The sequence below is a fragment of the Serpula lacrymans genome (assembly GCF_000218685.1).
Source record: "Serpula lacrymans var. lacrymans S7.9 unplaced genomic scaffold SERLAscaffold_5, whole genome shotgun sequence".
Taxonomy (NCBI): Eukaryota; Fungi; Basidiomycota; class Agaricomycetes; order Boletales; family Serpulaceae; genus Serpula; species Serpula lacrymans.
The window spans coordinates 2,213,036-2,236,367 of NW_006763294.1; the positions used below are offsets into that span (position 1 = coordinate 2,213,036).

The 23,332-nt window shown below is 47.1% G+C and overlaps 10 protein-coding genes across 10 annotated transcripts; 4 read left to right on the forward strand and 6 right to left on the reverse strand.

Annotated features, from left to right (window-relative positions):
- Window positions 1-1,827: 1,827 nt before the first annotated feature.
- SERLADRAFT_464142 (uncharacterized protein) lies at window positions 1,828-2,391 on the forward strand (the record flags this gene model as incomplete). Its single annotated transcript, XM_007316859.1, has 2 exons — window positions 1,828-2,055; window positions 2,116-2,391. 2 exons carry the CDS (start codon window positions 1,852-1,854, stop codon window positions 2,272-2,274), a joined length of 363 nt encoding a protein of 120 aa, XP_007316921.1.
- Window positions 2,392-2,444: 53 nt separating this feature from the next.
- SERLADRAFT_464144 (uncharacterized protein) lies at window positions 2,445-4,440 on the reverse strand (the record flags this gene model as incomplete). Its single annotated transcript, XM_007316860.1, has 8 exons — window positions 2,445-2,673; window positions 2,732-2,759; window positions 2,817-2,904; window positions 2,955-3,206; window positions 3,255-3,401; window positions 3,464-3,653; window positions 3,708-3,837; window positions 3,893-4,440. 8 exons carry the CDS (start codon window positions 4,376-4,378, stop codon window positions 2,609-2,611), a joined length of 1,386 nt encoding a protein of 461 aa, XP_007316922.1.
- Window positions 4,441-5,623: 1,183 nt separating this feature from the next.
- Window positions 5,624-6,272, reverse strand: SERLADRAFT_385811 (uncharacterized protein; the record flags this gene model as incomplete). The annotated part of the gene is made up of 2 exons (XM_007316861.1): window positions 5,624-5,733; window positions 5,871-6,272. One exon carries the CDS (start codon window positions 6,187-6,189, stop codon window positions 5,962-5,964), a length of 228 nt encoding a protein of 75 aa, XP_007316923.1.
- Window positions 6,273-7,025: 753 nt separating this feature from the next.
- SERLADRAFT_436571 (uncharacterized protein) lies at window positions 7,026-7,868 on the forward strand (the record flags this gene model as incomplete). The annotated part of the gene is made up of 1 exon (XM_007316862.1): window positions 7,026-7,868. The coding sequence occupies one exon, from the start codon at window positions 7,026-7,028 to the stop codon at window positions 7,866-7,868; it is 843 nt and encodes a 280-aa protein (XP_007316924.1).
- Window positions 7,869-8,563: 695 nt separating this feature from the next.
- On the reverse strand, window positions 8,564-9,247 carry SERLADRAFT_436572 (uncharacterized protein; the record flags this gene model as incomplete). Its single annotated transcript, XM_007316863.1, has 1 exon — window positions 8,564-9,247. The coding sequence occupies one exon, from the start codon at window positions 9,245-9,247 to the stop codon at window positions 8,564-8,566; it is 684 nt and encodes a 227-aa protein (XP_007316925.1).
- Window positions 9,248-12,777: 3,530 nt separating this feature from the next.
- On the forward strand, window positions 12,778-13,875 carry SERLADRAFT_385814 (uncharacterized protein; the record flags this gene model as incomplete). The annotated part of the gene is made up of 3 exons (XM_007316864.1): window positions 12,778-13,356; window positions 13,410-13,531; window positions 13,590-13,875. The coding sequence occupies 3 exons, from the start codon at window positions 13,208-13,210 to the stop codon at window positions 13,664-13,666; spliced, it is 348 nt and encodes a 115-aa protein (XP_007316926.1).
- Window positions 13,876-13,950: 75 nt separating this feature from the next.
- Window positions 13,951-16,079, reverse strand: SERLADRAFT_464149 (uncharacterized protein; the record flags this gene model as incomplete). Its single annotated transcript, XM_007316865.1, has 8 exons — window positions 13,951-14,211; window positions 14,270-14,409; window positions 14,467-14,896; window positions 14,947-15,140; window positions 15,194-15,317; window positions 15,370-15,531; window positions 15,594-15,664; window positions 15,803-16,079. The coding sequence occupies 8 exons, from the start codon at window positions 15,936-15,938 to the stop codon at window positions 14,110-14,112; spliced, it is 1,359 nt and encodes a 452-aa protein (XP_007316927.1).
- Window positions 16,080-16,174: 95 nt separating this feature from the next.
- On the reverse strand, window positions 16,175-18,018 carry SERLADRAFT_464153 (uncharacterized protein; the record flags this gene model as incomplete). Its single annotated transcript, XM_007316866.1, has 5 exons — window positions 16,175-16,992; window positions 17,062-17,275; window positions 17,339-17,441; window positions 17,507-17,881; window positions 17,932-18,018. The coding sequence occupies 4 exons, from the start codon at window positions 17,974-17,976 to the stop codon at window positions 17,181-17,183; spliced, it is 618 nt and encodes a 205-aa protein (XP_007316928.1).
- Window positions 18,019-18,420: 402 nt separating this feature from the next.
- SERLADRAFT_436577 (uncharacterized protein) lies at window positions 18,421-19,263 on the forward strand (the record flags this gene model as incomplete). Its single annotated transcript, XM_007316867.1, has 2 exons — window positions 18,421-18,483; window positions 18,541-19,263. The coding sequence occupies 2 exons, from the start codon at window positions 18,421-18,423 to the stop codon at window positions 19,261-19,263; spliced, it is 786 nt and encodes a 261-aa protein (XP_007316929.1).
- Window positions 19,264-22,305: 3,042 nt separating this feature from the next.
- Window positions 22,306-22,966, reverse strand: SERLADRAFT_414658 (uncharacterized protein; the record flags this gene model as incomplete). The annotated part of the gene is made up of 2 exons (XM_007316868.1): window positions 22,306-22,553; window positions 22,623-22,966. The coding sequence occupies one exon, from the start codon at window positions 22,946-22,948 to the stop codon at window positions 22,628-22,630; it is 321 nt and encodes a 106-aa protein (XP_007316930.1).
- Window positions 22,967-23,332: the final 366 nt, after the last annotated feature.

The following is a 23,332-nucleotide window of genomic DNA, read 5'->3' on the forward strand; positions in this document are numbered from 1 at the left end:
GTCTTTGGATAAGTCTCTTTACAAAACTCGACGAACCCTCAGACTTTGTTAAGCACTTCGTGCATAACACAGCACGTTCTTGCCGTCACCCATTCCCGCGTCGGATCATTCAGTTTGCTTTTTTGTGCACGATTGTTAAATCTGTCTGTAGTGTATCCATACATACATCAATCAACTTTTTGCGGTTTATTCGAGTGATTTAGACAAAGATTGGACATCTATCATGTCACAGCTCACACATGACACAATAGAGGTAAGTCTTTGGTGCTAGCGAGAAATGCAGCTAGCACCTTTTTCTCCTTCTGACTTCAACAAGTACAGATTCTATACATCCGTGTTCTCTCAATTTCAGTACATCGAGTACATTTTTCGCACCCACCCACCCTTCCCTATTGAGACACCTTTTTGTTTCACCGAAAACTCACTTCACGTGCGGTAGAAATTCTCAAATTATGTACCCTTATGCCATTGCGTTTACCATACTTAATCATCACATGGAAGAACCAAAGACTTCTTCTCACTAAAATTAAAGCGCCTCCTCAACACTTTTCTATAATAAGATAAAAATCCAAAGCCCAAGGAATTGCCCCAGGATAGTTCTCTATCCACTTGATACTTTCTGTTTTGTCTACCAAACTTGTCATACAATGTCATCTATGTTGGAATAGTCAAGGTCAAAGCCTGTTAGCCTTGTTAGACAACACATGTCATGAGTTGACATTAGTACAAGGGCTGGTAGCTCAGTTGGTTGGAGCACCGCCATATATAGGCAGAGGTCCTGAGTTCAATACCTGGCTGGTCCACTTTGCTTTTATGCACTCCCTGTGGTCAGGTGGCTATGTGAGGTCACATGGCTAAATCCAATAATCTAACATTCCTTTGTTCAAAATCCACACCAACCCCTCTTTGCAGACCCTTGTCCCAAGCGCCTTTGATCTACAAGATCAAGAGGATTCCTATCCCAGAGAATTCCTCAATCTCATACACAACCCTCTCATTGCAGTTCCCAACCACCGGCACTGCCCCAACCTCTTTTGCAAAATCCCTTGTCCTCATACATTTGAACCTCTCCCTGTCATTGCACCACCATCAGACATTCCAATCATTATTATAGAATGCGACATGAAATTGGATGCATGCCTTCCAGGGCTAAACATCTGGATAGTACAATCACAACCAGAAATTCCCATTTCCAATGGAGTATTCTTCTGGATGCGTCTCTTCAGACTCGTAACTTTCGTTACATCCCCTACCCTAATTAATCCCATGACTACCCTGGTTTGCTGGAACGCCTCTTCTGAATTGGTAGCGCTCGTTTTAACTCCAAACAAATGGTACGGAGAAGAGCTTCCAGTGAGGGAGAGTGCTTTACCCCAAAAATCATTTTTTTAACGTGTTTTCGAAAACAATTGATGGCATTGATCTTTTGATCGATTACCGGTTTGGCATTACTTCACTACCGGTCAAACCTCGTACAAGAAACTCTATCATTATAAATCTGAATTACCTCATTGACAAAATATTCCCTTCAGAACTCTAACAGACCTTTCTATCGCGCTGCAAAGTGGCAGTCGTCCCACCCACCCTATGCAGCTTGCTAACCATCAAAACATAGGTCCCCCATTTTTTTTCTTTTCTCTTCCCGTTCTGCCCAGGGAGGGCGGCATGTTCTTGCCGTCACCCATTCCCACATCGAATCATTCAGTTTGCTTGTTTGTGCACAATTGTTACAGCTGATTTCATAACGATAGACCTATTTTATGAGTTAGTGTGCAGGCGGACTTTAGCGGAGTGTATATTTTTGGGAAGAACCCGAAGTGTCTGGGAGAGACTAGTCAACCCTCAACCAACATGCGGCGCCATATTCCCAAGGAGCAGAAGATACTAGTGTACAAATTGTCTTGCATCCATGGCCTCTCGGACAGACATGTTAGCCATTACCTAGGAATCAGTCAACAGACCATCAGGCGCATCCGGAAGACCTTCCGGGACACTGGTGAAGTGGGACACCAACTAGCTTGTCAAGGACAGTCTTGTGCCCTTGATGGCTTGGAAGCGAGTGTCAGTCTTTTCTTTTATTCTTCTGATGTGCTGATAAAACAAGTTTTTGATTAGTTCCTTGAAGGCTGCATTGAAAGACAGCCTGATATGATCCTCTCAGAGTTTCTAGATTCCATTTTTTTTCTTTGGCGAGCACTCCACCGAATAGTCTACACCAATTTTTTCAAAGACTTGGGCTATCACACTTATCACACCAGCCACACTCGGTACTGAGCCAAATATTCTAGTCTCCCTAAATTTTAGATTTACTACATTTTAAGCTCATTTGTAGTTCCGCTCATTCTGTACACTAACTCATTGGATAGGTCTATCGTTATGAAATCAGCTGTAAATCTGTCCGTAGTGTATCCATACATACATCAATCGACTTTTTGCGGTTTATTCGAGCGATTTAAACAAAGAATGGTATTCTCGCGGTTTTGGGGGTCTTCATACACATACATTTTCGGGCCGGGGTAGCCCCTCCCCCGCTTTCTCACAAGACGACGTGTATTATACGCGGCTGTGTTTCTAACGACGTCCACCATGAACCCTGTACTACTTAACATCACAGCTGAGCCTTCATACCAGTAGCTTTATACTTCCGTTTCAAAAAATCTGAAATGTTTTGTGCTAGTCAAACACACTGCGTTAGCTAGAAGCGCACAAGGAGAAACACATAGTAAGGCACCTAGCTCCTGTGGTGATTCCTGTACGACCTATTTGTAGCAGCGCAGTGAACAATAAGATCCGCGACAATTATGCAAAAAACATACAAGGTGTCCTGCAGAATGTATCACAATATTCGACGAGTTTTCAGGTCTTCGCCACACCCTGATTCTTGTCGCTTCTTCACCTTGAATGCTACAGTGAATCAATAAACGAGTTCACCAAACAGAGTAACCCCGGCGTACCCCTTATCCTTTGGTTTTCCGGGAACAATCCATCTCAGCTCAATTTTCTTATCTAGATTCTCAAGCAGCTCCCACGTTTCATTAGAGGCCAGGTTGTTGGCAAAAGAGAGGGCCTCATGCATGCCAGACATCTTCAGCTTCACCTCGCCTTCTGGAGTATCCGTTAGTCCATAATCAACGTAAAGCTGCAAAACATCAGGATGCCAGGCGGCAAAAAAGGGGCTTGCTTTAAACATCCGCAATGCCTCCTCACTACCGATAGTCAATAAACGACAGTACTAGGTTAGGAGGGTAACCTACCGAGATGGCCACCTGTCTCGTCTTAGAATAGCACCGATCACGAATGCACGAAGACTGTCGCCGCGGTATTGGTATGGCTGAACGATAACGGGATCTATGAGTATCATCGAAGAGAACAGAGCTGGAAATTTCAATGCTGCCATGACCCTATACATGTAAACAAAACCGATGAGCATTAATGTCAAGTGCAATGAGGACAACCGACTCACGACGAGCAGCCTCCAAAAGAGTGGCCTACAACCACCAATGTGCGATGCGTGAAACCATCACGTGTGCGCGTCTTACTCACATCATTAGAAACACGAGGGAGATGAGTGGAAAGGACCGTATTGGAAACTGCGGAAGGGATATAGTTCAATAAAAAATTTGCTATATCCCGTGCATTGTCCATCCATTCGTCTACAGTACTGCCATTAGCCACTGGCACAGATGGCCTCGCAAATAGCATCTTACATATTCCACTGAGGTTACTGGCGTTCAAGAGCGCAGAATCGCCGTGTTGCACAGCTTCAAAAGACCAAACTTCATCTATCGGAGGTCCTTCAGGAGAGGAGAACAGATACCGCAGAGTTGTCTCCCATATCTATGTATACATATGAGGCTACCATATACACGTGTCGTACTTGTCGATCACTTACTTCCTTGGGGAATCCATTCGCATGAGCAAGAAGCAAAGTGACGCCCTTTGATTTGTTGTCTGTGCTGTGTGTATTCTTCACGTAGCGATTGATACAGTTCCAGAGAACCTTCCGACTAGGTTCGCCTGGTAGCTGACCGCGTCCGAAGAGCTCCTGCCTCTCTGCTATCTCACCTCCCAATCGTTGGACATGGCGTTTACGTTCCTCTTTATCTGTATATTGAGAGGGTGCCTCTGGAATTGGGATATCTGGGACCACCCGTGGATATGCTGCTGGGATGATATGAGTGCTGAGTGTGTACAAGTCATGAAATGCCGGCGGTCGAGGCGATGAGGGTAGTTGAGGATACGCGAGAGATGCTGGGTGTTCATGCAGAGGATAAAATGGCCTGGGATGCACGGAAGTCCATTGAGGTGAGGGCTGGTATAGATATGTAGAGGTCATGCGAGCTAGTAGGTATGAATGATGTTGCCTCAGCCATGCCATTAATATTGCTTTTGTCTCTTCATGTGAACCGGTTGGTATCCGCTAGCGCTATCACAAGCTTCAAGCTGTGGGAAAATCCTCTGGCAGCCGCTTTTGGTGAATTTCTATCACACATACTAGTACTGGCCCAAAATTTGCATCAAATGTAAGCTCTATATTGTCTGCAAGGTTTTCTACGGCGCATAACACACTCTGGCGAGAGAGTCCTAGATGTGCTGCGCTCACGGATCCATTGACATTCAAGGCTTTGCCACTCGTAGCCTTGGAGAGAAATGCCACTGACTCGGAATGTACGATACCAAGCAACAGTTTCAAGCTTTTGCTGTGATATTGCGTGCTGAACAGGGCCAAGAACTTGAGGCTTGTTGTCGTGCTGCATGGCATTTCTGCCTTTTCGGTGTCGATTGTCTTCTGCCCAATCGCTCCTCGCCGGACCATAAGGTACGTCGGTTGCAGGCTGTTACGAGTTGCATAGCCTTTCCCGTACTTTCGTCTCCCTGAAACCGTTCAAGTTGGGGACGATGTCTGCAACTTATTTTATGGTGTTTTAAGCCCCTCATGCGGCGGCTGACACAGTATTTCTTTTACGGTTCCGAGCTGAAGTGGATTCCAGGTATGTTTTATCTCGTTACATGCTTGGGATAGTACTCAAATTTTTATCTGATTCCGGTCGGTATCTCATCTAAATAACCTTTCTCCAGGATTGTCAGCAGATCTTGAATAATCTCAAGAAAATCTTGGAAGTTTGTGCCGATCATCGTGGCTATTCGCTGTTCGACAAACGTAGCCGCGGTATTCACACATAATACTCACTTACACAGCACCTCGATCCCGCGAATCATTAGAATTATCAGCCCATCGTCAGGCAGCCTCGAGTCTCGCAAAGCTGTCCTCGCTTGGCTGGGTCGGATCCTCATCCTCGTGCAAGAAATACCAACTGTAGGCCCATCATGTTAAACGCTACCGGCACCGAACGTCACGTCCGACTCGTCATCGTGATCGCTTCAGCTCTAAGGGGTTCCAGCTTTCTTTCTTTCTTGTCCTCACCCTCAATTCATCGTTGCGGTACTTGGCTAGTATCCAGGGCGTACTAAAATAAGCCAGGTCCACCAAGTTGACAGTGTTACGTTCCTTAACAGCTCGAATTCCGAATACAATCCATTGTCACAGTACTCGATTCAATGAATCTGATATATTTCTGACGATCGCCCTTTCGTCCGTCTTTGGATAATATAGCCGCAGGGTCACTGCAAAGTCTCGCATTAGATCATGTGTCGGTCACAACATCAATAGGCACATCCAAGCAAATATGGAGGAATTTGAAGATCGTTGGATTGCATAGTAGACATTGAAAAGTACGTGGGTTACGATTGCATTATTGCGATGCCCGTACCACGGTTGTCATAGCTGTCTTCCGCATGCAAAAAGAAAAGGCTCTTGTACTTTAGAGTTGTGGAAACGGAACTGACGCGACTACTTGAAACTTACCAGACCACCCGACTGCGATCTACTGACGCAATTCGTATCAATTACTGTACTACAGCGAAGATGCGTCCCACCGCCGTATAACCAACGGTACGAACCTATACGTACAGCATATGGCGGCGGCCATATTCGGTTGCGAGGTCGTAAACCTGCCATATCAACTGTATATCACCGCTGTGGGTTGAGGCCAGGCCAAGTGGGTGGTAACCCTGTCTTATCTGCGTTAGAGGCGCAAGAGCAATTCGTGGAAACTGTAGAGTGCACTGAACGTCTTCACTCTTGAGATTGTCGATGGTTCGGAATTGGAGGCAAATAGGCTCTGACATAGGGAGATGAGTCGGCCAATAGCGGCAAAGTCCTCCCTTTCTACCTTTCTAACCTTTCAGTTCCTCTTTGGGTTTGAAAACAAAGGAATAAGACAGTTGCAGGTGTTTCCATTCAATGTTTTCATTCCGAAGTTGTTGTGCAAACCCGCCTTTTTTGTAGCGTGAAGCCCAAGGTTCCACTTGCATGATGAGTAGGAAGCCCATTGTGATGAGCTTGATCGCAATTAGCGTATGATCATTAACACTTTCCTATTTAGGTTGTCTCCAAGGGAGGCCAAGGGTCGGCAATTGAAGCGGTCTGCCCTTTTTGTCATTTGTCGCCTCGAGTGTCTTATTGAAATCGCAAAGGCTTTATATGAGTAATGATGCGACCAAAGGCCCTATCACGACGTTCATGTCTCCCTTAGCCGACCGTATATGATACGACAGTCGATATGATGAGTATACTGGTTGTTCATCCCACTTCATCCAGCTCAATAACCCATCCTTTCTTTACCACAACCTCTTACCTCCAGTCTGACTTGACGCTTGCGCATCGGGTGTATCGGTGGGTCCTCCCAGAAGTTTTATTCATATAAGTTCGCTTCTCACATTCGTCCATATCCTTCCTCAGGCTTAAGATGTCACATTCTCACTCACCTTCCTACGCGGAACACTGGCAGGAGAGATCATATCACCTGTCTGGTCAAATATCCCAAGCCTCTAGTTCTACACATGGCTGCGGTTGCTGCGGCTGCGTAGCAGCTCCAGTTGTCCTCGTCTCTTCAGTTATCCCTTGTGGCGAGTGTGCAAGACCATGTCATCCTTCTGTCCACCGAAGCTTCAGCTGCGATCACATGCGCCCCATAAGCTCAAGCTCGTACACCTCTGCTCCTTTTCGCTCTCCCTCCACATGTTCTCTGCCACAACAAAGTAGAAAATTCCGACCGTTGCCACTCGTTCCAACTCCTTTGTCTATAGCTATAGCCACTGAGGATAGCGATTCATCACGCCCCTCCTCACCACGGCCCCTCCCTGTACCTCCCACCTATTCCTCACAACCCTCCTCACCTTCACAGTCACCCCTGTCATCACCCCTGACTCCATATAGTTCGCGTTCACTCTCGCTCTCGTCTAATACACCCCGTGGGCCCAATTCAACACGTTCCGACCTCCTCACTCCGCTAAAGATACCTGTGCTCTGTCGTTCGTCTTTATCATCTGTATCCACTGGCCAAACGCTGGTCACCCCAATCAGTCCCGCGTGTCCTTCGCCATTCACGACGAAGCGCAGACGGTTCTCCAAGCTTCGCCGGCATTTTGGCGAAGCACCGCCTTATGACCTTGTTTTTCCGTCCGATGGCGGACCCGCTGGTGTCTCTTGTCCTGATACAACGTCCGAAGGCATCGTTGACATCAAGCCTCCATCTCATCATCCATGCTATGAAGGAGGGCAGAACATTGATGTGGGTAACGATGGATGTGAGGGCGAGAGCGAGAGCGGGAGTGGGAGTGACGGGGGAAATGACGAAGAGCACGGGGACGAGTGTTGTGAGATGGGCTATGTACTGGAATGTGCGAACGAAGCACCGCAGTGCACGACTAAACGGTTCAGCGCGAAATGGGTGCAAGAAAAAAAGGGACGACGTTATACGGAGAAAGACTACGACGGTCTCCTTCATCGCTTGAGGAAGCTCTGAACCACGCCAGTGTCGTGGCTACGACAGCCACGATTCCCTCACTCCTTTTCAGATGGCTATTTCGTATGGTGTTTATATATGGTTCTGCTTCGTTCCCTCGTGTGTATGCATGTTCGCTCTGCTTTCAGTTCTCACCGTTCTGCACATATTAATTATCATAGCCCTCTGGTTGAAGGCTCATATATGCATGTGTATGTATATATTGCTTAAACCCTTATTTCGAGCTATAGAACGGCTTGTATATTACATAGTATTTAATTGTATAGTTTATGTACTTTCCACCAGTCTATAGCTATTCAAGCTAGGATTATTAGATGCTATTTAAAAATAATTATTTGTTGATATGATCATTCGCCGAGATCACGCATCGTTTTTGGGGAAATGGACTGTCGAAAACGTTGCAAGTCGACAGATGTGAGGTTACGATCCTCAGGATGATTGCTGTGTAGGTGAAGCCATGAAAAATTCAAGGTCTGGACAAGGGCTCACTGAAGGAGTTGTCTTATTACTTGATGCCATGAAAATACGATACAAAGGAAGCGAACCTAGCAACATGGGGAGCGTCGTCGAAATAGAAAAGGTACTCACGAACTGCGATGATGCGACCGTAGAGAACATAGATTGCAATCGAGGGGGAACGCAGACTCTAGAGCTTGATGCCGATCTTGACTCCTGAGTGTAGGGCTGATGAGTTGTTACAGTGCAATCGAGAATGTTTTGATCGTTGATGGTGAGGGACCAGGAACAGCGAAAATGACAAGGAAGGTGATAACAAATCCCGACTTTTCCGCAATAGCGTTGGCATATGATTTCGATGCAGGCCCAATCCTAAATGACAGCGTGGAAGACATCGGAACATGTTGAAATGAAGGGGTGAATGTTGGATGTACAAGGAGGAGCATGAGCCACGCAGTAAAAAGCCGAAAGCCTCGAGGGTAAGCTCGTCTGCCACCGCCACTTTGCTGGTAAACTCCGAGCGCTTTTCTCTTCCCCCACAGAATCATGTTTGCGGAAACCTTCCATCGATAAATGGCGCTGTAGTTCCTGGTCAGATTGGGGTAACCTAGGTGCGAGAAGAGATAATACTGGAAGCGTAGAACACGATAACCTGGACAAATGTCGATGCGTTCAGCTTCAACTTTCTTATGCAAGTTTTCTATGAAACCACTCGCAACGTTGGCATTCGGGATAGGACTGGGTGAGGGTGGGGGTGGCCATGAGAGTATAAGCTGTAGTAGAGGTTCTGTAGTGATTGTCGTCGTCGTGCTAGCGAAAAAGAGGAAAAGTGTGAAAAATGAAGCTGGATTGAGGTGTGTTTGTCCGAGTGAAATAATCGAAGGACCGCCACGCGTGTCGCCGTCGTCTCCCTCTTCTGCCATCGTCTCCCCCGTCTCCTGTCCACCCTACAAATATCTCTTGTCGTCGTCGGCACCGTCGTCGACAACGTATTTTATGTTGTTAGCTTCACAATGTCTGGTAAAGCTCCCCCTCGCGGGCCTAGGGCGTTATTGAGCTCGTTGACCGCCGGCTCGCCAACGCCTGTTTCACCACAACCATCTTCCTCCATCCTCCCAACATCCTCTTCACCAGGCTCTGTGAATAACAGGTTAGGTACTGCACCGCCTACAGGACCTCGTAGTCTTTTGAATGGTTTTCCAAGTCATACATCTTTCAGACCAAAATCGAAGTCTTTTGTAAACGGTCACACCCTTCCATCGTCTTCTGCGCCCACTTCGATACATACACCAACAGCCCCTAGTGCCCTCCAAGGAAGGTCTCTCCAAAAAGGTAAACAAGTAGAAGGAGGATGGCCAGATTCAAGTGGTGTAAATGATGTCTTTACAAGTCGCGCGAATATCTAGCTTACTCTCCATCTTCCTTCACAGTCGCAATTCTTTCAGCCCAGTCCTCCACATGCCCACACAAATGGGTTTTCAGAAAATCAAGCTTCGAGTAATGGTGCTACATCTGCTAGTTTAGCCTCTACTTCTGATGGTCGAACTATTGCCGGCGGAGTCAGACCTCATGAACCTGTGAAGATATCTTTTTCAGTCAATCGAAGATCGTCTCTAACGGAATCTCGACCACCACCACCTCAACCGTTATCTGAGCCGCCTCCACCACCACCGCCCTCACATACGCCTCCTCCCCCTCCCCCTCCTCCATCCGAGTCACCTCCGCCACCTCCTCCACCACTGTTCGCTACCCCTCCTCCAATACCTTCAGATCCATCGATAACTACTACGGTGATAGAGTCGTCATTTTCTCGTCGTTCAGACGTAGATCTACCATCGATACTACGCCCTCCATCACCGAAATCACGAGCGTCTCCTTCGCACTCGCATCCTCCTCAATCGACACCACCACCATACCCTCCACCACCGCCTCCCTCAGAACCGCCGCCTCTTCCATCTTATCACTTCAATGCTCATGCTTCCTCCTCCTCTCACCCTCCAAGTCAGCCAGCGGAAGCTCCCCCGCCCCTTCCTTCAGAACCTTCACCACCACCCCCAGCACCACCACCGGAAAAGTTGTATTCCCTCCCACCTCTTCCTCCATGGCCAACTTCTCGCTCCGAGTATCCACCAGAGCGAAATTTCAAGGTCATTTTCGACCCTCTCGTCGATAAAGATCGCGATGGTCGGATACGGCAGTTGATGCAGAAAGTTCGTGCATCATCTCCATCACCTGTTTCTTCTAGCAAAGAGCCGCGGATTAAAGATACGGGAAAAGGGAAAGAGATTTTTCTGAGATATGATGGTGAAGTGGTGGATGGCGAGTCAGAAGTGGTGATCAGTGATCCCAGAAAGGCCGCTGGATTCAAGAAGATGGTAAATCTAAGACCAGCGAGATCAGAGTTGTATGAGGTCAAGTACGAGGTGCGTTCGATACTCAGATATATCTGACTTGTGTATTGACCGAGTAAATATATTCAGTACGACGTTAACTCAACAGGTCCACCCCCGCCGACTGCTGTCCTCATCACCCACATATCTCCACTCATGCCTCATCAGCAGATTCGTCGACATTTTAGTTCCCATGGAAGCATCAAATCTTTTGAGCCGCAAATTGACAAGGAGACTGGCGGTGCACTTGGGATTGTGTTTATCAAGTATGGTACGCACGAAGAAGCCAAAAAATGTGTCGAGCGAGAGAATGGTAGGAAGCTCGGTGCAGGCATCGGCTTGGGTATACCTGCTGGGTTGAGCGAGGAAGAGGAGATCAGGGTGGTATTTGATGGAGAAGCGCTGAAATTGAAGGCGGTGCTGAAAGAACTAGATGAGCGGAAAAGAAGGGAGTGGGATGAGAAGAGGCGGAAAGAGAAGGAGGCGAAGATGAAGGAGACAGCTTCGGCGACACCCAATTCGTCGAATACACCACAGCAGTCGTGGCGGGCGCAACATCCTACACAGCATTCACGGCCCTCGCAGGGCCCCAATGGATCTCAATCGCATGGCGGACGTCCATCGCATCCACCATCGTCTGATGGTATGCCACCGTCAGAGCAAGGACGCCCTTTGCCTCGCCTCAAACGTCCACATCCTTCCTCATCGAAACCGCGGCCGATGAACTCCAGTTTATCGAATAGCTTCCCTATGTCTCATCCACTCCCTCCACGACCGATCACCCAGTCATCGTCTTCTACCCCAATACACCCCCTTAGCCGTTCATCACACCTTGCCAATGGCCACAGCCATCCTTCACCAATGAACCCGCCCTCACGCTCACCATCTCCCATACTCCGTCGGCCTGGGCAATCAAACAAGCTCGCGCGGCAAAAAGAACATGATGCTGTCGTCGAGGAATTAAGAGCCAGCGGGTTCGATTATGTCAGGATTGATAATAGCGACTCGCTTGGTTCCGTTAGAGAGGAAGACGTACGGTTCTTTTTCAAGGATTTTAATGTTAATAAAACTTTGCGAGATCACTCTGGCTGGTATGTCACTTTCAATGCTGCAGACTCGGCTAGACGGGCAGCTATGGTCCTGAGCTCTCGTACTCTGGCATCCTATTCTGTGGTTTTGTCAGCGCATCCGGCACCTCCCCGTGCACCTCCACCCGTTCCAGTGAAAACGGCAGAGGCGCAGGAGACGGCTGAGGAAGCGAGCGTGCATGAGTTGAAAAACCTGTATCAGATGGATGTCACCGAACGCGCGGCAGCGGAGGATATGCGCAGGCTGGTCGCTGAGCAGAAGGCGAAGATTGCGGAGGCGAGATTGAGGGAAGGTAGAGACGGCCAAGATGCAGAGAAGAGAGGGTTGAAAGGACTCTCGTTCAGGAAGCCAAATAAGCGTGTGAGGGAGATGGAAGAGGAGGAGGTAAAGGAGGAGGATGTAGAATCCCAATTGGCGGAGGTGCACGCTACAGATGAAGTACAGGAAGAGGTTCAAGTGGACCCACCAAAGAAGAAACGGAAGAAGGAGGCTGTCAGGAGAGTTCGCAGGGTTGTTGAGGAGATGCTTGAGTCGGAGGATGAAGATGTTCCGGCAGCTGATGTCGTGCCTTCCGTTCAGATACAGAAACGGTCTGTGTCTATATTAGAGGACCAGGTTGAGGAGCCTCTCAACAAGAAGGCCAAAGTTGACAGCTTTGTCGAAGAAGAGGCACGCCCCAAGAAAGCCCCTGCGAAGAAGAAACCTTCGAAGAAAGCTTCGCGTGCCAAAGCTGCCATCGTTGTGGAAGAGGAAGTACTACCCGTTGACTTGGACACCTTGGACCCTAAGGCCCCAATAACGGAGGAGATTCGTGTGGATCAAGGCTTGGGTTTATCACTTTCACGATCGCGGTCGCCTGTACTGGGGGCGAAGGTGTCCAGATCGCCAAGTCCACCGCTTGATCCAATAGCACTAGGTATCTGCAAGGACGAGGAGGACCTCTACTTCGCTAAGATTGTGTTGCAACGCATGTTGAACATACAGGATACATCGCGTGCACCCTCTCCTGTTCCTGATGCACCAGCTCCCATTCGAAAACATATAACAGGTTCCGCACGGACAGAGGGTTACTACAAAATATCCCATGCCGAGAAATCTGCTTATGTTGCTCAGTATGCTCTACGCTCTACCAACGCCGAGTCAACGGTTGCACATGAAACTCCCCAGCCTCAGCATGTCACTTCTTCACGCTCAAATCGTGCTAACGCTCGACGGCGTGCCCAAGGACTGGAAGAGATTAACCAAGTCCAACGTGCAGTGGCACTTTCCAAGGGCGAGACTGCTGCAGCGGAACTGAACCTAAAATTCAATCAACTTCAGACCAGGAAGAAGCACCTGCGGTTCGCGCGATCTCCTATTCACGATTGGGGGTTGTACGCAATGGAGAGGATCTCTCGTGGGGAAATGGTCATAGAGTACGTTGGCGAAGTCATAAGGGCCCAGGTTGCAGATAAGCGAGAGAAAGTATACGAGCGACAAGGTATTGGTAGTAGTTACCTCTTCCGGATCGATGAAGATCTTGTCGTGGATGCTACTAAGAAAGGCAATTTGGGGTAAGTGATCGTCGTGCCTGAGTCAGATATGTTATACTGACCTTTCCCGGCAGACGTCTTATTAACCACTCCTGTGATCCGAATTGCACAGCGAAAATTATTACGATCAATGGCGAGAAGAAAATTGTAATTTATGCCAAACAAGATATCGAACTCGGCGAAGAAATTACTTACGGTCAGTCTTCTTGTTTCATGAAATCCCGTTCTGCCCACTTAAGTATTATATCCTACAGACTACCACTTTCCCATCGAACAAGATAAAATTCCTTGTCTCTGCGGTTCTGCTAAATGTCGCGGTTATCTCAACTAGATCGTTAAATCCGTATTTTTTATCCCGTGTTACATCCTTGTTCCTCATAGTTGCTCATACCCTCCCTCAACACCAATATTGTTGTCATATATTAATCATTGAATCCCCCAAACTGCACTCTACCCACTGACGCTATGTATTAGTTGATCTTGTTGCACGTCCTTCCCCCTCGCATCGCATTGTTTAAATATAACTTGCAGGATTTGTGTTATGGACATTGGCACTGCAGCACCGTCCACATTTCTTCTTTATGGAGTCCTAACATACATTCTGGGAAGAATTCGATCTGGTTTAATGGGCGACCCTATTTCTGTTTTCCTTCTAAACAAAGCACCGATGTTGTAGTGAATCTAACATATAAACAGAAAATTACATCCTGTACAGCAGACTTCCCGTTCCATTATCACCTAAGATCTCGGCCATCCTTCTCACATCTCGAACCTCTATGCTTGCTTTTTCTGCAATCCTTTGGGTAATTCCTTGACCCATGGCAAGAAGTCACGACCTTGCATATACGGCCGAAGGACCTCGGGTATTACCAGCCCCTGAATCCAAGTATGGTGATTAGATAGAAGATAGTACAACAGAAAGATGATCACGTACATCAGGAGTCTGATAGTTCTCAACGAGGCAGCATAAGGCACGCTCAGTTGCGCAGAGCGTGCCGTTGAGCATATGAACGTACACTTTCCTTTGTTGATCCTTCGACTTGAGTCCACACCGAACTTCAAGCCGTCTGCTCTCTGCTCACATTCCAAAAATCAGTGACTATTCGTCCAAGAAGAGCAGCTTTCGCTCACGATAATCCGTGCAGTTCGAGCACGACACCAGCTCCTTATATGCGCCTTGGAATGGGAACCAAGCTTCCAAATCATACTTCATCGCCGCCGCCAAGTTCAGCGCACCACTGACTATCGCCACTACGCGGTAGGGTAGCCCAAGACTCTGATAGAATGCTTCGCTGTTCCCCAACATCCTATCGAGCATCTCCCAGCTCTCCTCGGGCGCCGTCAGCACAAACTGCTCAATCTTCTCAAACTGGTGCACACGGAAAATACCCCACATATCCCGTCCTGCTGAGCCTGCCTCTTTTCGGAAACAAGTCGAATAACCGGCGTAAAGGAGCGGAAGTTGCGTTTTTGGGTCCTCGAACCACTCATCCGAGTGGAAGGCCGAGATGGGTTGTTCCGAGGTGGCAATGAGGTACTTCTCGTCTTCGCTCGCGATGACCTGTGGGGAATGGTTTCGTACATATATGCGATAATTGACAATGCTCATACCTTGTACAACTCCTCATCGAATTGGTCGAGCTGTGCGGTCTTGGCCATAACGTCCTTGTTCATCATGAAAGGTGGCTGTATCTTTTTGTACCCGCGCTTTCGAAGAAAGTCGAGTGCATACATGATCATGGCTTGATTTAAGTCAATACCGTCATCGGTCAAGAAGTAGCCTCTGTGTCCCGCGATCTTGGCACCTATGGAAAGAGGCGGTTAGGACAGGGCATCCCGGCAATCAGAAAAGACATACCTCGATCAAGATCCATCGCATCTAGTCGTAGTAGGACTTCATGATGGGGCATTATGTCAGTCTTTTTCTCCACTTGTTCATTTGGACCAGCGGGATGCCACGTTCGTATCGTCACATTATCGTCCTATTATTGCTGTCAGTTTCCGCTTGGCAAAGGTTGTGCAAACCATGCTGACCTCTGTTTGGCTGACGGGGACGTTCCTGCCAACGATGTTGCCTACAGTACTTGCTTTCTGTCGCATCCGTAGTTCGAATTCCTTCGCCTCGCGACGTCTCGCCTCTACTTGCGCGTCCAGTTCTTTTTTAGCGGCTACCAGCTCATCTGCAGGTTCTTTTGCCTATTATTACGATAGACAGATTTTATTAAAGGTGCCAAAAGCGAACATATACACTAGCCAACCTTCTTCTTAGCAGCGATATCTTTTTGTACTGCATTTATATTCTTTCTTAGTGCATTGGTTTCAAAATCCACTGTTCAACGATCGAGGCTAGTCAGCAAATAAATGAAAGTGCAATTGAACTGAAAGGTTGAACGCAAAGATACATTCTCCTCGCTGGACAGAGAACTAACCGCAAACCAAGGGAATATCAAACAAAGTAGATACGCACTCTTGACCCAATCTGCATACATTTGTATCACTTCATCGACAAGCTCGACCGATTCGCCGCGTTTTCTCTGCGATTCCCTAATCTCCTCCGAGTTTCCACCCTTGCCATCTATGAAACTGGTCACGTCGAGAGTCATTACGCTTTACTTAAATGTGTATCGCGATATCCAGGTTTACTTCGAGATCGAATACACTTTCAAAGCCGAGATTGTTTTCAGGATATTGTAGCTTTGGACCGGGATAAAGGATGACTGATGGTTCTGAGGATTGCTTGACACAAAAAGATAATCACCTTGAAACTGACTTTCCGAGTCATCGATAGGTATGCTTACGTAATACATATAATAAAAGACCTTTGGACTCAGGAAGACTCACGCCGACTCAGTGTGTCCAAATTCAGCTCTCAAACATATCTTATCGCCCTGATGTCCGTCTCAAGGCGCGTTAGCATGGCATGGGGCGAAGGGCCACCATACGAAGACACTGACACAATTGTCCTCACTGGACACACATACTTCGTAGACGTACGCGTAAAGAAAAACAGCGTGCCAGACGAGTTGGATTGGGCATCTGCTGGTATAAAGACTAGCAAAGACCTTGGGGATGGATCAGCACATTGTACATGGAAACATTTCGTGGACTCACGGTCTCGTAATCCTGACGTAGACGAAGGCATCGTTGTCATTCGTCCTGAAGATCCTTTGAGATGTGTCGAGCGAGGACGCATGAAGAATCCTGACACAGGCTGCGTCGAGGAGTATGAGGAGATCTGGTTGGACGAGTCCATTCGGAAGGGAACACGAGTCGCAATTTTGGAGAGGGATGATGGGGATGCATTTGTGGCTATAATCGGACCGTGGAAATTGGGTGTAGGATGGGACTGGGCATGGAGAACTGATGGGGGTAAGGTGATTTATACTATAGGTGATAGTCTGGAGGGTTCAGAAATCAAAGTGGAAGGGAACGTACGTGTTGGTGATAAGATAGGCAAATGGGTTATCAGAGAATTCTGGTCAACATAAAGGACGCGAACCTCAGGGGCTTAAGAGAATGTACTGATGGAAGGCCAAAGCTCCTTGTTCCAACTTTTTACATGTATTCTCTGCATAGAATTTGACGTGACATCTGAGTCGGAATCCTGGCAGAATCCCAACGAGTCGTGGTCAGATAGAATATCATTATCTACATGTCCTTGAGACGTATATTAGGGCTTGACTTCTATTGTATTACATCCAGGTGCAAAAATGGTAGGACACTCACATGGAAAAGTACTGGATAGTTATACAGTGATAATTCAGTCTATGGTGGTTCATGCGTTGATTGAGCCCAAAAGATCCTAGAGAATAGACATAAAAGAGTGGTTGGCCGGTCAAGTTTCATCACCGGTCTAATGGCTGAAACCGAGTGTAGTATTGCTTCGTCTGGGCTTCTACCATCTCTTGCGTAGATTCGGGTAAATCTTCCATAAAGCGACCTGCAAGAGACCAAGAAAGATTAGCCGCCACAAGCATTCTTAGATCTCGGACAAAAAGGTGACCTGGTGAGCCTGCAAAAAGCGACAATGCAGGGATGACTGTGTTGGGGGGTACGATTGTGTTGTCCGCGATCTGCGCGCAATCCTTGATGATCGTAAACTTTCCCTGCGAGAGTTTTCGGCCTTTGTCAAATGCCAAATACATCGGATACACAAAAGCGAGAAACTGACGATGACACAGTTTTTACCAATGACGACGTGACTCCCAATAGTTGCGGCTTCGACGATGGTGCTAGTGCCGATATGTACGTGGTCTCCAATTTTCATGGGATAATAGTTGAAGTTACCGCGATATGTTTTGTACGGAGGTCTACACACAGCATTTGCTGGGCAGGACAGGTTGGAGACAAACGTAGCATACCTGACAATGCATCCCTCTCCCACCAAACAATATCTGCCTAGAGAGATTACAACTGCATGACCTGGACCAGTTCGTCTCAAGTCTCCCCTTATGATAGCCCCGCTGGATATGATAGTTTTGCCTCCGAGTATGATATTCTGAGGACCAGCTATGGTAGCACGTCGTGAAACTTTGTTGCCAGTGTCCTTGGGTGTATGTCAGATATGCTGCAATGGTGTGCTTGTGAAAATTGTACCGTTTCGATAAACTCTGCCCTTGAATAATACACTGGAGGCTCCATGCTGGACAGCGCCGGACAGAGAAAGAATAAAAGGATAAGTTCGGGAATTGCCATGGGTGTGGCAGTGAACTGCTGATTGGCTCTCGGTAAAGTATAACCTATTGACGCCTTTATCGTTGTCATTCTCCACACGCACGTATGTTATTCCATGAACATGCATGTTCAGGCATTCCCCGGACCTGCCCCTTTCGCTGAATGTTTAAACAGCCAATGATGTTGAGTTCCATCTCGACAAGACGTCAGCATTCCTTTTTATTCATACTCCGGCCTTTGGCATTCACAATTGGTATCCTATATTTTACATATAAACAAGACCCCTTTGTAACTAGAACCTCAGCGATTCTGTCACCGCTGAGATCATTCTCGTGACTCTCTACAGGTTATGAGCCTCTTTGTACACGATTGAACTCACACGTGACCTGATCAGCTACATTATCTTATCAGATGGGCAAGTACAATCATATCCCTGAACTCGCCGGTTCCGATAATTACCTTGGATGGAAGCGCGTCATGTTCCTCGCCCTCTCAGGCGAGGGCTACTGGCGTCTCATCTCCTCTGGTTAGGACCCTTCCAAACCTCGTGAATTTGCCAGTTATTGTCCCGTCGCTGTGGATCCACTTCGTCCCACTGCCTCAGAATCCAAAATCATGGACGATTGGATTCTCCGCGACTGTGCTGCCAAATCCCTTATTAGTCGGAAAGTTTCGTCAACTGTCTCCAAATTACTTCCCGATGATGTCAATTTGACTGCTCGGGATTGTTGGAACACTTTGGCTGCCCATTTCCATCACAATGCCTCTTCTCTCCAATTTGAACTGCACTCTCGCATGTCGCTGCTTCACATGAAGGATCTAGATGACGCCGAGCGTTTCCTTTCTGAATGGAAGGACATTGCCCAATGCTTCTCTGACCTCTCTGCTGATTCTTTATCTGATGAAGAGGCCATTTTCAATTTTGTGGGGGGCCTTCCTGCCACTCCTACTTGGGACACTTTCAAATCTCATCACACCCGCTCTCTACAACGCGCTTCTCGCGGTATTGTTGATATTGGTGGTGTCTCCACCCCATTCTTTGTCCTCGCCATTGATCCTTCTTTTGATCTTGTTCTTCGCAATTTCAGCTCTGAGGTCTCCCGTCTGAAAGGGGAGCGTCTCTACCATCACTCTACACCCAAATTTGTGCACACTGGGATCACCCACACCTCCAAACCTTTCCCTTCTCACTCTTCTCAGCCCCGCATCCATAAAAACAACCCTTCCCTGCACCAACCCCGCCTGTGCTTCTAATCCCAGGCACAATGGGCACGACCTCTCACACTGTTTCCAAATTGGTGGTGGTATTGCCGGACAGGCCCCTTGGCTTCAACGACCCCCCCTCACCCCTTCCGTTCTTCCTCCTGTGGCTGTTCCTCCTGTTGTTGCCCAGTTGGCTGTTGCTTCCTCCCCAGCATTTCCTCCTCACTTTGGTGATCTCTTGTGCGCCGTCATCCAGTCTCTCGACTTGTCTCACCTGTCCTCCAGCACTATTCTAGATTCCGGCACCACTTCCACCCTCATTATGGACCGCTCAGTCTTTTGGTCCTACCAGATTGACCCCTCCATCAGCATCAAGACTGCAAATGAGGGCACTCTTGCCTCAGCCGGGCGCGGTGATTGTCTTGCCATACTCACTCTAAATGGCACTCGTCATCGTCTCCGTCTTCGGGACTGCATTCACGCCCCCGGTGTTGATGATGAGAACTGCAGTTAGAAAACCACACACAAAACAAACTAACACACAATCCTCCCAGATTCCACGGAACTTGTTTATGGGCTTTGCCTCCTAGAACGGTGGAGTGGTCTGGTTGTTCGTGGGGTGGTACGTATAAAGATCCTTCAAAGTAAAACCCAGAGGTGTATGAGTATGGGTTTTGAGGAGGAGGGATAGTTGAATTTATAGAAGGATAGGGGCTTTGTGACGAGTATAGACGAGCACTACCTTGCTAATCGTAGCACAAGGTAGGTTTGAGAACGACAATATGACAAGGTTCCCAGTGATAGCAGGCTCCTGACGCACAAACTGTAGTGCTCAGAAGGACTCTAATCGAAAGGGATGACAATGACTTCAAAAGTGGGAAGTGACGATGACGGCAGTTGACAGTGGTAGAAGTGGGAAGTGTTGTGACCACACTGGATCACAAGTAGCAGAGTAGTGAACTTGAGAGTAGAGAAGAAGTCTGGATTGGAGTTCTTGTTGTTTTTTTACAAGGTAAAATACAGGGGTTTATATAGTAAAAGAAAAGTAGGCTATGCACAGTATAGCTGTGCAAAAAGAATGAGAAAGAATATGAAGGAAGGAATGTACGCTGACGAATCCTGCGTAGGTTGTACAGGATAAGATTGTCAAAAAAGGAAAAGAAAGGGATAGAACAATGAATGCTGTGAGTAATGTCACAGGTTTGTACAGCCATAAAGTAAAGTCCAATAGCAAAAAGAGAGCAGGAAAATTATGATGTCATGGGAAGATGCAGTAAAAAAAAGGCAAGGCAAAACACTATCAGTATCAACACAGTTCCTTTATTGTCAGTCAGGCATTCTAAAAAATATGTGTCCATAAGAATGATTCAAAAATCAAAAATAACCACACTGTAAATGAATGTTCTGCTAAAAAAAAAGAAACTGGAGCCACCGGTCCACCACCTAGTCCAAATCCGACAGTTCCATGGGTGCAAATAAGATGACGAGGAGGAGGGTGGAGGTGACGGAAAAGTGGATTAGAATGGGGATCCAGAAACAACTGTCAGGTGAGAATAAAAAGGAGAGGAAGGGGCCCATGGTGGGGCTAGGCAAAGGAAGGGGAGTAAGGGAAATGACAAAAGCGAGGGCGCAATGCAATGTGTAGCCAGTGGCGACGCAAAAATTTGCCGAAATGCTGAAACGCAGAAAGTACCGAATGGAAAAGCAAAGGTGAGCATGACTGGATTGCCTAATAGAGGTGATGCTGATCAGCCACAAGTTCGAAAAAGGCAATATTAATTACTATTCCACGTGGCACTGTGCCTGTGTGGCGCAAAGGCGAGTCTTGTTGAATATTCGCTTCGTTATTGACACCTGTCCATGCTACCAATCAACTTTGGTGCATGACATTGGGCCACTGCTATGCCTTGCATGAGGATCAACCAGAAGTCAATGTGGCTGCACCAGGCGAAGAGGCAGCAAATGCCTCCATGCATGATCAGCAAGCCCAAGGATATGTGCCTTACGTCTGCCCTGCAAGTGCTGCAAGCAGCAATTGTATGAGTATGGATAGTGTCCGCTCACGCGCGTCCTACAGGTTGTATATGATAAAACCGGATAAACCCGGTCTCTGCCGAAGCAGCCATTGTTCTCCATGGAGCATAGCCACCACTCCATGGAGTAACCATTGTTCTCCTAGGAGCACAATTGTACTCCTAGGAGTCATTATACTGTAGCAAGTAGCACCTCCGACTATAAGTAGTAGGGGGTTTAGTATAGGAATACCTCAGTCGTTTCTATAGCCTCTCGGGCAGTGGCTGAGGTATGTTACATTACATTTATTAGAGATCACCTTAAACTAACATCTATTGTAGTTTCACTTAGGTAAATAATAAAGTCGTTTCTATAGCCTCTCGGGCAGCAGCTGAGTTTCACTTAGTTTTATTAGTATAATGGACCGGTGCCTCCCTCTTCTATAACCTCTGGTGGGAGGCGAACATTTACTGAACATTCCATGCCCTTCCTTACAACAGGTAGTTGCCTTGACACATTTTCACTGGATTATCTTATTGCATTGCCAGCGTACAATAATGAACCCGGACACAAGGCCTCTATCATAGATTATACCTGTGTCATGCCAATGTCGACCCATGGAATTTTCAGATACCAACCAAAAAAAGTGTCATGTACGTACATAACTCTGGTTTTCTGCAGCTTCTTCTAAGTAAATTTCAATCTGGGGATTGCAGATGGAAGGACATATTTAACCACATGGTACCTGCACTTATTATTGAATATCCTGCTCACGAGTGAGTCATCTTTATCAGGAAAACTCAACCTGCAGAATAGTTATGCCTTTCAGTGATTCAGCACCAATCCCTGTTGGCTGGACTGCGCCATTTCATCCAGAAGGCTCGTTTTATTTTATGAACAAAGAAAGAGTAAGCTACATCAGTAAAATGTCAACTTTCTTTGAAGACCTTAACTCAGCTTAAAACGATTTTAAGAGTGATTAAGATCGTTTTGGTGCCAAGGGACCTATGGATTTTCAAGATGAGAAAAGTTTGATTAAGGACACTCAATTTCTTGAATCTCACTGAGTACGACTTTGAACAAACTTGAACAACTCTTAAATTTTTATTAAGGCATTAAGAAGTAACTCCTAAGATGAAAGCAAGATATTTTTGAGAACCGGAACAAGTAGCATTAAATGAGAATAAGAAAAAGTCAGTGCTCTAAGTTGTAAAAGACGAAACACAATTCAAGACACAATTATCACCAAAACAAACTGAGCAGGGATGTGGAAAGAGTCTACAAGGAATTCATGATAGCTGGGGAAAACACTAAATGTATTTGATCATCTATGCACCCCAACGCAAAAAACCTGTAATGAGCATGAATGCGAGGGCACACATACAAGGAACACTTACACAGCCTAAACATCAGCTAGACGGGCTCGAGGGTCAGCACCTCCATCTGTACTTGTGGCCGGCTGTTTAGAGCGTCCTTTTCCAACAATGTAGGTGCTTGCTTTTGCCACTATGTTGTCCATCGTCTCTTGTTTGAGTGCTTTGATTGATGTAGCATAATAGCGAGTAGCCTTGCCCCAGTTCGTGTCAGAGAACGGCGCATGGCTACCGGTTGTTTTGCCAGTAGCCCTGTTGAGCTCTCGAACCGGCTTGACTTTCCGAGCTATGGAACCTACTTGGGATTGCGTTACTGGCGGGTCCCAGGTGATTTTTCTCTCAGCCCACATAGTAAATGCACGTTCAACCTATATTCAGGCTTTAGTAGAGACCTCGAAATGATGCTGGTTTTGTACTCACGGCTGCTGCGCTCATCGCTAGGGCCCCTACCGGTGGATACTTCTTAGTGTCTGTGGCATTACTAGGCACACTGACAGCTCGCAATACCTCAACATCGATAGATGTGTTAACTGCCGCAAAGTGGGCCGCAAATGTTTGCAGGACAAACGGCGACCGAAAGAGACCACAAAATCCCTAAAAACAAAATGTGAGCCAAATATGATGTATTATGAGACCACATACCAAGGGATCATCCCCTATTTCTTCGTAGAGGTATGCAAAACCAGTGAGAACTTCACTAGCAAATTCTTGACGGGCGTGATAAGTTGTGTAAG